Genomic DNA, 13,044 nt, shown 5'->3' with positions numbered 1-13,044 from the left:
TTTGTATTTTCAGTAGAGACGGGGTTTTGCCATGTTGGCCAGGCTGGTCTCGAACTCCTGAGCTCAGGCAATTCACCTGCCTCAGCCTCTCAAAGTGCTGGGATTACAGGCATGAGCCATGGAGCCCAGCCACAATTTATGATATTTATTTTTATAGTGCTGTACAATAATTTTCTATAGCTCTAACCCCCATAAAACCAGTTTTAAAATGAGCCATTGCCCTTAAAAAGTGTTCTCTCCCTACAAATGAAATCATTTTATCTTTCCTCTCATCTGTTGTGCTCTTAGTAAAGCTTTGAAATTTTGTCCAGAATTCACTGAATCTCTTATTCTAAGAGTCAACCTTTTTCCTGCTGTATTGGTCTGCTTTCCAGGGATAGCACCTTCTGTCCCTGGAGTTGGTCCAGTTACTTGTTTGCTTTCTCTTGGTCACAAAGCCTCCCTCCCTCCCTCCAGGCATTGATCTGCAGTTTTTCCTTCAAGCCCTGAGGGCATCTCTCCTGTGTTCCCCCTCATTTGTGGTATTTGTGTGACTCTTTTGAGTGATGGTTCACTTTGCCCAGACTCTCCCTAGGCACTGGCATGGGCACTGCAGCCTCCCTCCCCCAGTGCATTCCTTTTCAGTTGCCAGATGTCCTCAGTCTCTGCGGCTTCTGCATTCCGGTCCCTTCCTCTTAGAGGGGCTCCTTTCTAACAGCAGGCTCCTGCTGTTCAGTTCATCTGAAAAGAAGGAATTACTAGCGCAGACAGGTGATGGCGTTTCAGGGAGCGGGGGATGCACATCAGATAGGGAACATGGAGAATGTAATGACAGGACAGATGGGCCCGGGCATGCTGGAATTCTTTGATAGGTTTTTTTGTATAACCATTTAAATTTTTACAAGTGGGAAAGGGGTCTTTGGAGAAGATTTCTACCCAAGTTTATATTTTTATAATCCATATGTTCAATGGAATATTAAATATAATAGCCAATCTGACCAACTTTCCACAGCCTTTGCTTTCATACAGTGATGGTAATAGTATTTATTTACCTTGGATTCTTAGATCTGTCTCACAGTAAAAATAACAGGAAAAATGTGCGGTAACATATAGGAAAATGTTATATTATTCACTGGGAATGAAATTTTTTGATTAATTAAAAGCCACCAAGTATAGAATTTAGGGATTACTTGTGTTCATATTTTAAACATTTCAACACAATAAAAAGTGTTCAATGCTGAAAATGAAGGAAAGATTAACTTTTATATCAGTATGATTGAGAAAACATTTCAGAATCTAGGAATAATCCTTGATTTACAATACAAGCATCAACAACTCTTGCCCTGGCAAAATGCAGAAGGAGCCCAGGGTTCTTTTGGTAAAAATTCTACTGACTGGTAGAATTTCACAGAAGTATTTTTCAATTTATATTATTGGGACACTATGAGGTAGGATTCATCTACAGATTATAATGAGAACAAGCATAAAATTTCCTCTCAAACCATGACCCTATCTCATACATCTAAAGTAAAAGAATGTGCCAGGCATGGTGGCTCATGCCTGTAATCCCAGCACTTTGGGAGGCCAAGGTGGGTGGATCACGAGGTCAGGAGTTCAAGACCAGCCTGACCAAGATGGTGAAACCCCATCTCTACTAAAAATACAAAAAAAAAAAAAAAAAAAAAGCCAAACGCGGTGGCGGGCGCCTGTAATCCCAGCTACTCGGGAGGCTGAGGCAGAGAAATGCTTGAACCCGGGAGGTGGAGGTTGCGGTGAGCCACAGTTGCACCACTGCACTCCATCCAGCCTGGGTGACAGAGCGGGACTCCATCTCAAAAAAAAAAAAAAAAGAATGTGACTGGGGCAGCCGGTGCTGTCAATGGAAAGAAGCAACCACGTGGTGTAAAGGCTTAAGCAATCTCATAGTAAGGAAGGACGAACCTTGAAGTGTGTTGACAGGTCTTGGTGTCAGCAGAGAGAATTCTCTTAGGAACAAAAGGATTCTTCTGTGTTTGTTAGAGAGACTGAAGAAAACAAGCAAGAAATAGTGCTATATCCTGGAGGCAGAAAATGTATAATTGATGACAGCAGAAACAATAGAACAAATATTTTAGGCTCTATTTTAGAGGGATTGAGAAAAAATAATTAGGAAATTGCAAAGAGAAAGTGGAAAGAAAATATTTCAGAAGGGATGGCAAATAAAAGAAAGTATATGACAGGTTTTTCTTCCAAAGAAAAATATATATATATAAAGAGTTCAGGGAGACACAGCAAGTCATCTTTATCTGTGTGTATTTTTAAATGTAGGAATTAAACTGAGAACCACATACCTATAAGCTCATCTCCTAAATTGGGGGGAAAAAAAAAACCCTATGTATGATCTTTGATCAGGGATTAAGCTAGAACACTTGGAAACATACAAATTGGATAGAGATAGATTTACAGAAAGGCAGCTGGGCTTAACCAGCATGATTAATTTCTTTGAATCAGTGACAATGAACCCACTGGGTGAAGAAATGGACGTAATTTACTTGGACTTGGAGCAAGCTACAAAGGGAACTAGTATGGTTATGCCAGTGAAATACTTAATTGAATATTAGATTGCTGTGGCAACTGGCAGAAAGCAGTAAGTGGTTACTCACCCAGGTCAGAGTGATGAACTGAGTGCCTCCCAGAGCAACATGGGAGCCAATTTGGGCTATACCAGGGGCGATTAGAAATGAAAATGTATGAACTACAGAGAACACCAGAGAGGCTAGAAAAATAAAGGAAACAGGAAATGTATACTAATAAAAGATTGTAAATGCCCATTCAGATGGAAGTTAAAATACCATAGCATTGGAAGTCTGTGGAGCTTCTTTATATTGCAAGACTCTGTTTCTTGAATTCTACCTTGGCAGTTATCACCAAAAGTTGAGTTAAGGTCACACAGCCGCCAAGAGGCAGAGGCCATTCAGGGACCGGTCTGTGAGCCACTCTGGTCACCCCATAATGCCTCCACAGTGCTTTGTTCAAAGGGAACAAGGGGTGCTTTCCAACCGAGGTGCCAGTCAGCTTTATACATTTTTCCTTTCCTTTTTTTTTTACCTTTTTTTTAAACAAAAAATTTTATTCATTCATATATCTTATTTTTTAAATTGTGGTAAAGTATACATGAAAATTTACTATTTTTTCAAGTGTACAATTCAATGGCATTGAGTACATTCATGTTGTCATACAACCATTCACTGCTATCCGTTTCTAGAACTTTTTCTCATCCTAAACTGAATCTGTACTCATTAAGCACTAACTCTTCATTCCCCCTCCTCCAGGCCCTGCAACCACCCTTCTACTTTCTCTCCCCGTAAGTGACTTCTGGGCATCTCATAAGTGGAATCAAGCAATAGTCTTCCTTCTGTGTGCCTGCAGCTTATTTCACTTAGCATAACGTTTGCAAGGTTCATCCCTGTTGTAGCACGTGTCAGAATTTCATTCCTTTTTAAGGAGCTTTGTACATTTTAAAAAACAGTTTTTCTATACAACTAGGCTTTTTCTTTTTGCCACTTGACATGCTTATTAAGAATTAAAGGTACTATACTAAGTACTATGAGGCATATAAAGTGAATTTAGCATCATCTCACCCTTCAAGCAGCTTATGGCTTGGTAGAATAAACGAGACGGACACAGATGGTAATAATACAATGTAGACTGTGCTAAGTGCTGTAAGACATATACATGGAGGCCTCTGCGATTTAGTCAAGCATGAAATTGCCTCCAGCCATGGGGCTGGAGATTTCACAGGGGAGAACTGGAGCCAGGCTTTGAGAGAGTGATAGGGTATGGGTGGGAGAGATAGTGTCAAAAGGAGACTCCCACTGGAAGGAACTGCATGAGCCAAGGTGTGGCGTGGGGGAAGTAAAGGCCCTGAATAGGGGACATGTTCAGGCTTAGGGGAGTGTTTGGGACTTTTGTGGTGATAGTAGTAGCTACAGCTGTGTAAAAAGAGATTAGGGCCTGATCACCAAGGGCTTCGCATACCAGGCTGAGGATTAACCTTGCTCACAGGCATTGTAAAGCTGTTAATGATTTTTTGGCAGTGGGTAGCTGCAAATAGAGTTGCCACTTAAGAAGAGTTGCCACTTAAGAATATTAGTATGTGAGCTCTGCATAGACTGGGTTGGGGACAGGAAGAGACTTGAAGCAAGAAAGGTAGATATTTGACCAGGTGGATGCCGGACCCACCCCATGTCTTACACCTGTAATCCCAGCATTTTGGGAGGCCAAGGTGGGTGGATCACCAGGTCAGGAGTTAGAGACCAGCCTGGCCAATATATTGAAACCCTGTCTGTATTAAAAATACAAAAATTAGTCGGGCATGGTGGCACACACCTGTAATCCCAGCTACTCAGGAGGCTGAGGCAGGAAAATTGCTTGAACCCAGGAGGCGGAGGTTGTGGTGAGCCGAGATCGTGCCATTGCACTCTAGCCTGGGTGACAAGAGCGAAACTCAGTCTTAAAAAAAAAAGATATTTGACGAGGTGGAAGGTAATGAAGTCATCAACCAGGATAGTGACAGTGACAATGAAGAGGAGTGGATGGGATGCAGATTTTGAAGGTAGATCAGCAGGTCCCATGTAGGTCATGGGAGAGTATCCATTGACCCCTGAGGTTCAGAACTTCCCCAAACCCCTGTTCATATAAAGAAAAGCATAATCCGAGTGAGGCAGAGGGTGGAGCAGCAGATGTAAAGGGCCTCTGCAGCTGTGCCTTAACATCTGTTTGTTGGTCTGTAAATGTTCTACTTGGCAAAGCCTTTCAATGCCTGAAATAGTTGGCCAGTTATGCCCAGTATTTGGCCTTACAAATCTGTATTAGAAAACTGCAAACCACCTCACAAGGCTCAAGATCAGGACCTGAGCTGGAAGATTTCTAAGTAGAGTCTATTACTCCTGCACCTGGTAGTCTTCATACGATCAAGACTGTGTCACAGTTTCCATTATGCACATAGTTTCTCATTCCACCCGCCCCCCCAGAGGTTTATAAAACGTAGCAATGAAAATTTGCTCCCACTGGGAACTTGGCAGGAAGAGTATGTTCTTAGCCCAGCAGCAGTTCTAGTTCAAAATTTTTTTTTGACAAAATTGGTTTAGTGCATTTTATAAAATGCATATATTAATCTAATTTACTTCAAGTTTTTCAATAACCATTTTTATTCCATTTCACCTTTAAGGCAGCTCACAGAGAACAAGTAGGGAATATATCTCATGAGAAGTCTACTCTGAATATGTTTTGAGTCACTTGTACATTTTTTCCCAGAATTATAAAGCTTTGCCTTAAATGTTTAACTTGCCCCACATGGCAACTACATCATTGCTTTTTCATGGATTTTTAGCATGTTGACATTAGACTTGAGAAATGTCATCTGGATCCTTCTTTCAGATAAATTCATGATGAAATTATTTGTCTTGCTTTTAAAGGTGTCAGAGAGCTGGGCATAGCGGCTTATGTCTATAATCCCAGCACTTTCTGGAGCTGAGGCTGGAAGATTGCTTGAGCCGAGGAGTTCAAGACCAGCCTGGGCAATATAGTGAGATGCCATCCCTACAAAAAGTAAAAAGATTAACCAGGTTTGGTGGCACACACCTGTAGTCCCAGCCGGAAGGCTGAGGTAGGAAGATCAGTTAAGCCTGGGAGGTCAAGGCTACAGTGAGCTGTGATTGCATCACTGCACACCAGCCTGGGCAACAAAGTAAGACTGTCTCAAAATAAAATAAAGATATCAAAGAAGGGATTCCAAAACCCTAACTGTGTTGATCTAAAGTTTGTCAAATCTCATTTTCAGGAAATGTTTAGGTTGTGGCCTGAGTTCGTTTCCTAGTTAGAGATGTCCAGCCACTGACTGGCCCATTCTTCACCTCCTTGAAGTGCCAGGCCTCTGCCTACTCTTGTCTAAGCCATATGATCATAATGGGAGCTAATATTTTCAGGTTGAACTCTTTGTCAGACACCATACGAAGAGCATCATACTTGTTTAACTCATTACAGTCCTATTCTACAGATGAGGAAACAGACTGAGAGCTGAGATAACTGGCCCAAAGTTAAGCTGCTCTAACTGACCTTAAAGACTGTGTCAATCCTTAGGCCAGTGTTTCTCCCACTGTGTCATGCTTCCTTCCTCATTCCATGCTTGATCAAACCCCAGCCTTGTGGTCTATGAATATTCATGTTTGAATTAGCTGAACCTTTCTCAGATATGATAAGCCAACTTCTGTGCTGTGCTTTTGCTTCAGATCTTGGATAGTAATTTGGTCCCTGTGCCAAAGGAGCTCAGGTTGTTCAAGCAGCCACTTACCTTTTGCAGAGATGTGTTTTTTTAGTGTAATAGTCTGGGACTCTTGCTGTGGTCTTTCTTAAATGGATTTTGGTTTATATGGAATGGGAATTGGTGAAAGGGGCAGGCTGTAATGGGTTTCAGAAGTTTGGGGACAGTTGTATAGAATTTGTTCTGCCTATCATTTTGAAGCCATAACATTTTTCACTTTCAGTCAGGAGTGGGTCCCATGAGGCTATAAACTCATTTTCTGACTTTGAGAACCAAATGAAAGTAGAAACCCAAAATCAACTTTATGACTGACTACTCATTACTTAGCATCAAACAGTGAAAGATGTATTTATTAGATATCTGTTGCCATGTAACCAGTTACGCCCAAAAGTCAGTGGCTTACAACAATAATAAGCATGTATTATTTCACACTTTCTGTGGGTCACATAATTATGGAACAGCTCATCTGGTTGGTTCTGGCTTAGAGTATTTCTTGAGATTGTAGTCAAGACATCAGCCTGAGCTGATGCTCAACTGGGGCTGGAGGATCCCCTTCTAAGATGGCTTATTCACATCACTTTTTCTGGTTAGTTTAGGCTTTTGGAAAGAGGCCTCAGTGCCTTACCATGTGTTTCCTCTCCATAGAGATGTTGAGTGTCCTCACAACATGGCAGCCAGTTTTCCTGAGTGACTGATCCAAGAGAAAGTAAAGTGGAAGCCATAATGCCTTTTATGGTCTAGCCTCAGAAATCACCCACTGTCATTTCTGCAACATTTTATTGGCCACACAGGTCATCCTGTGCATCATAGGAGGAGACTACACAAGAGTGTGAATACCAGGAAGCAAGGATCACTAGGGCCATCTTGGAGGTTGGCTACCATACACCACCATTCTTTTCCCCCCTTTTGTTGAGAAGAGGAGTAATGCAAATAATGCTGGAAAAATAGAGAAAGATAAAAGGATATAGAGTGTAAAACAAGTCACCTCCCTCTCGTTTCCTATAAGCTGTAATTCTGCACAGGAAAGCTAAGGAGCATGGAGGCAGGGGCATAGATAATATTAAACCAACTAAGCTTCTGCCATTTTTAAGCGATAATGACACCTTTCCCACTAACTCCAAATTCTGAGCCAAGGAGAAACAGACCCAAATGTCAGAATAATAGAGATGAGAATGTCAACCTCATTACTGGTAATGTTGGATTGAATTTGTGGCCACAGCCCTCCCCTCCATGTCTGGACCTTGGGACTACCTTCCCAAGGGATAATCTGGGTATGTAGGGCAGATTACCTTCCTCAGAATTGCTGCCTCGCCCATGTCAAACACCAGTGTAAGGGACACAGGGACACAGAGACAGACTTCCAGACTCACCTTCCTGACCTCTGTGTGCTTACAACATAGAGGTGGAGCAGAGCCTCCTTAGCCTGTGGGCAGGCGGTTCAGAGAGGACTGAACCCCCCCTGCTCAGCTACTTCTCCCAGTCTCACCAATCAAATAAATTCACTCCTGTTTCCTTGGAGAAGAGGGAGGGATAGAAATGATACCCCTCTCGGGAAATGAAATGAAACTCTCCTTTATGGCCAAGATACAAACACTGGTAGGGAACAAGGATGGCTGTCCTTGTTAAGGTCACTCAGATGAACCAGTCTGGGCCATCAGTAGTGGGTTGACACACATATCCAAATCCAGTCTTTGTTAGTACTAAGTCTCTACTAAACAGAAAATAGCAGTATTTTGAGTTGTTTTACAATCATAAATGAATTAATGTTAGTTCCTATTTATGTTGAAGGTTCGTGCAGACTAACAGTACACCATTTTTTAAAATCACTGCTTTGAATCGCCTTAACCAAAATCTCTTTCTTTTCTAGGCACAGGGTGGTGGTTTCCTATCCTCCTCAGAGTGAGGCAGAACTTGAACTTAAAGAAGGAGATATTGTGTTTGTTCATAAAAAACGAGAGGATGGCTGGTTCAAAGGCACATTACAACGTAATGGGAAAACTGGCCTTTTCCCAGGAAGCTTTGTGGAAAACATATGAGGAGACTGACACTGAAGAAGCTTAAAATCACTTCACACAACAAAGTAGCACAAAGCAGTTTAACAGAAAGAGCACATTTGTGGACTTCCAGATGGTCAGGAGATGGGCAAAGGATTGGTATGTGACTCCGATGCCCCAGCACAGTTACCCCAGCGAGCAGAGTGAAGAAGATGTTTGTGTGGGTTTTGTTAGTCTGGATTCGGATGTATAAGGTGTGCCTTGTACTGTCTGATTTACTACACAGAGAAACCTTTTTTTTTTTTTTAAGATATATGACTAAAATGGACAATTGTTTACAAGGCTTAACTAATTTATTTGCTTTTTTAAACTTGAACTTTTCGTATAATAGATACGTTCTTTGGATTATGATTTTAAGAAATTATTAATTTATGAAATGATAGGTAAGGAGAAGCTGGATTATCTCCTGTTGAGAGCAAGAGATTCGTTTTGACATAGAGTGAATGCATTTTCCCCTCTCCTCCTCCCTGCTACCATTATATTTTGGGGTTATGTTTTGCTTCTTTAAGATTGAAATCCCAGTTCTCTAATTTGGTTTTCTTCTTTGGGAAACCAAACATACAAATGAATCCGTATCAATTAGGGCCTGAGGTAGAGAGACAGAAACTTGAGAGAAGAGAAGTTAGTGATTCCCTCTCTTTCTAGTTTGGTAGGAATCACCCTGAAGACCTAGTCCTCAATTTAATTGTGTGGGTTTTTAATTTTCCTAGAATGAAGTGACTGAAACAATGAGAAAGAATACAGCACAACCCTTGAACAAAATGTATTTAGAAATATATTTAGTTTTATAGCAGAAGCAGCTCAATTGTTTGGTTGGAAAGTAGGGGAAATTGAAGTTGTAGTCACTGTCTGAGAATGGCTATGAAGCGTCATTTCACATTTTACCCCAACTGACCTGCATGCCCAGGACACAAGTAAAACATTTGTGAGATAGTGGTGGTAAGTGATGCACTCGTGTTAAGTCAAAGGCTATAAGAAACACTGTGAAAAGTTCATATTCATCCATTGTGATTCTTTCCCCACGTCTTGCATGTATTACTGGATTCCCACAGTAATATAGACTGTGCATGGTGTGTATATTTCATTGCGATTTCCTGTTAAGATGAGTTTGTACTCAGAATTGACCAATTCAGGAGGTGTAAAAATAAACAGCGTTCTCTTCTCTACCCCAAAGCCACTACTGACCAAGGTCTCTTCAGTGCACTCGCTCCCTCTCTGGCTAAGGCATGCATTAGCCACTACACAAGTCATTAGTGAAAATGGTCTTTTATGTCCTCCCAGCAGACAGACATCAAGGATGAGTTAACCAGGAGACTACTCCTGTGACTGTGGAGCTCTGGAAGGCTTGGTGGGAGTGAATTTGCCCACACCTTACAATTGTGGCGGGATCCAGAAGAGCCTGTCTTTTTATATACATTCTTTGATGTCATTGGCCTCTCCCACCGATTTCATTACGGTGCCACGCAGTCATGGATCTGGGTAGTCCGGAAAACAAAAGGAGGGAAGACAGCCTGGTAATGAATAAGATCCTTACCACAGTTTTCTCATGGGAAATACATAATAAACCCTTTCATCTTTTTTTTCCTTTAAGAATTAAAACTGGGAAATAGAAACATGAACTGAAAAGTCTTGCAATGACAAGAGGTTTCATGGTCTTAAAAAGATACGTTATGTGGTTGAAGATGAAATCATTCCTAAATTAACCTTTTTTTTAAAAAAAACAATGTATATTATGTTCCTGTGTGTTGAATTTTTAAAAAAAAATACTTTACTTGGATATTCATGTAATATATAAAGGTTTGGTGAAATGAACTTTAGTTAGGAAAAAGCTGGCATCAGCTTTCATCTGTGTAAGTTGACACCAATGTGTCATAATATTCTTTATTTTGGGAAATTAGTGTATTTTATAAAAATTTTAAAAAGAAAAAAGACTACTACAGGTTAAGATAATTTTTTTACCTGTCTTTTCTCCATATTTTAAGCTATGTGATTGAAGTACCTCTGTTCATAGTTTCCTGGTATAAAGTTGGTTAAAATTTCATCTGTTAATAGATCATTAGGTAATATAATGTATGGGTTTTCTATTGGTTTTTTGGAGACAGTAGAGGGAGATTTTGTAACAAGGGCTTGTTACACAGTGATATGGTAATGATAAAATTGCAATTTATCACTCCTTTTCATGTTAATAATTTGAGGACTGGATAAAAGGTTTCAAGATTAAAATTTGATGTTCAACCTTTGTATGTCCCTTGTGTCAGTCCTTAAAATTTTGCTTTTTAAAAAAACAAAACAAAACAAAAAACCCGGGACACATTTGACATAATTTGTACCTCACAAAAATTCTTTGCATACATCTCAAGCGGAAGATGTCTACAGGAATCAATTTGGTGATTATGACACATTTTACCTCTGGAACTAACAAACCTTGTTTATTTCTCCAAGAAGCTTAAAAAGAGTTTGTGGAGTCACACAAGGTCATGTATGGCACTTGTGTTCCCCTCTTCCTCTTCCAGTTACTAAAATAATCTGGTGAGTGCTAGTTGTCTTAGCCATAGAAGGAAAAGCAGACCTATCAACCAATAGTATGATAACCCGTAAGTCTCAGCATGGCTTGGGGACAAAATCTTTAGATTCACCATGGTTTTAATTTCCCATGAAATGAAAGGGCCATGTAAGTCATGTTAAAAACTATTTTCTTATTAACTTTTGGCTACTGTCAAATGACTTATCAGAATTGAAAATCAGGAATTCTAGGTTGTATTGTAGCTTTTCCAAAAACTATCTCTGTAGCCACCTGGGCAAGTTGATTATTACTTAGTTTCCTCCTTTTGGTGTCCCATCTACCCCACTGGGTGAGGATGAGGAGCAAAGGAGATAATCTCACTGTTTTTGAAAAGTGCTATTTTAATGTGTGGCATTAAGTTTATCTCTGGTTTCAAATATTCATCTCACTCTCTTGGAGTATATGATATAATGCTTTTCAGGGTCTGATTGGTTTTAGAAGGAACAAATTATGGTGATGTTTCCAACTGCTATGCATTTAACTTTCTGTTCCTATACCTCCAGAAGAACATTCAATTCTCTGACTATTTCAATCCAGAGCTATAAACAACATTAGAATTCAGCTTTGGAAATTGTGTTTAATAGATGTTTGACTAAGTTTAATAGATGTTTGACTAACAACTCTTTGTGTATTCATCAAATTTTTAAAAATGTGTTTTGAATCAAACTATGTCATTATCAATGTCACATCCTATTTAAATTACTTTTTTTCCAGGAAAAATAATTAGCAGCCTACCAAAATCAATAAGATATTTATAAGAGATTAGTCATGTCCAGGCAAAGGGGTGTAGCCCTCGCTAACTCCCTGTGGCTGCAGGCTGTAATGGGGTATGCTGGGGAACTTTGCCCTGTCCATTAGTATCACCAGAGGCAGGAAGGAGCTATTAGAGTGAGTAGTCACCTGCCAATGTGAACAGTGACAGTTTTAAAATACCTTCTCTCAGGTTTACAGATGAACATCCCTTGGATTCCTTTTGTGTTTCCTACTAATAAATTTCTGATTTGGCTACTTTTCCATTTCAGAAACACCACCTGCATCTCACTCAGTGCAAATTCTTACTGTACTATGGCCATCCAGGCTCTGTAACCATGCTGCAGGCACCTGCGAGTGGCATTAATCTTTGAGTCCCATTCAATACTATTATAGAGTCAGACTATTCTAATAAGTCTCCAAAGATAATGGAATTATCCCAGCCAGTAACCAGTGAGCCAGCTGCCACTTCTATTGCCTACACCTTAGATACGAAATTTGGTTCCAAGAGGTCTCTGACCTTAGGGTTGAATCTTTCAAGCTCTGAATCCTTGTGAAAGTACTAGAAGAAGCCATGATAGACTTTGGCATGAGAGGGCATTCCTAAATATGATTCAAAATTTAGAAACTGTAAAAAAAAGAAAACCTTGATAAATTGTACAAAAAATCAAAATAGTTACATGACAAAATACCATAATCAAAGTCAAAAGAATAAACAATGAAATAAATCATTTGTAAGTCCTGTAGCAGGCAAAGAGATAATTTCCTTTACATATAAAAAAAACTTCTACAAATAAGAAAAAAAACCCAAAGTAACACTAACCAAGGATTTGTGACAGAAATTGCCAATTGTCGTGGCCGGGCGTGGTGGCTCAAGCCTGTATTCCCAGCACTTTGAGGCCGAGGCGGGTGGATCACAAGGTCAGGAGATCGAGACCATCCTAGCTAACACGGTGAAACCCCGTCTCTACTAAAAATACAAAAAATTAGCCGGGCGTGGTGGCAGGCGCCTGTAGTCCCAGCTGCTCGGGAGGCTGAGGAAGGAGAATGGTGTGAACCTGGGAGGTGGAGCTTGCAGTGAGCCGAGATCGCGCCACTGCACTCCAGCCTGGGCGACAGAGCAAGACTCCGTCTCAAAAAAAAAGAAAAAAAAAAAAAAAGAAATTGCCAATTGTCTCTGAATATTTTCATTCTCTTTTTTCTTATTAACTGATATCTGGGCTTTGTGCTTAGTTAAAAAGCTCATTTTTGTCAGGGTGTGGTGGCTCATGCCTGTAATCCCAGCACTTTGGGAAGCCAAGGCAAGCAGATCACCTGAGGTCGGGAGTTTTGAGACCAGCCTGGTCAACCAACATTGTGAAACCCCGTCTCTACTAAAATACAAAAATTAGCCACCT

At 40.4% G+C, this 13,044-nt stretch overlaps 1 protein-coding gene across 2 annotated transcripts in view; it reads left to right on the top strand.

Moving 5' to 3' along the window:
* Positions 1-10,573, top strand: part of SH3RF1 (SH3 domain containing ring finger 1) — a 176,980-nt gene extending 166,407 nt beyond the window's left edge. For both annotated transcript variants that reach the window (XM_003821807.5, XM_034959399.3), the window contains one exon: positions 8,148-10,573. In XM_003821807.5, coding sequence (XP_003821855.1) covers positions 8,148-8,316 — 169 coding nt within the window. In that variant the 3' untranslated portion in view covers positions 8,317-10,573. The remainder of the gene's footprint in view (positions 1-8,147) is intronic.
* The last annotated feature ends 2,471 nt before the right edge of the window (positions 10,574-13,044 follow it).

The sequence above is a fragment of the Pan paniscus genome, chromosome 3 (assembly GCF_029289425.2).
Source record: "Pan paniscus chromosome 3, NHGRI_mPanPan1-v2.0_pri, whole genome shotgun sequence".
Lineage (NCBI taxonomy): Eukaryota > Metazoa > Chordata > Mammalia > Primates > Hominidae > Pan > Pan paniscus.
The sequence above is the reverse complement of the archived record's forward strand: the minus strand, read 5'-3'. Positions and strand labels throughout refer to the sequence as shown.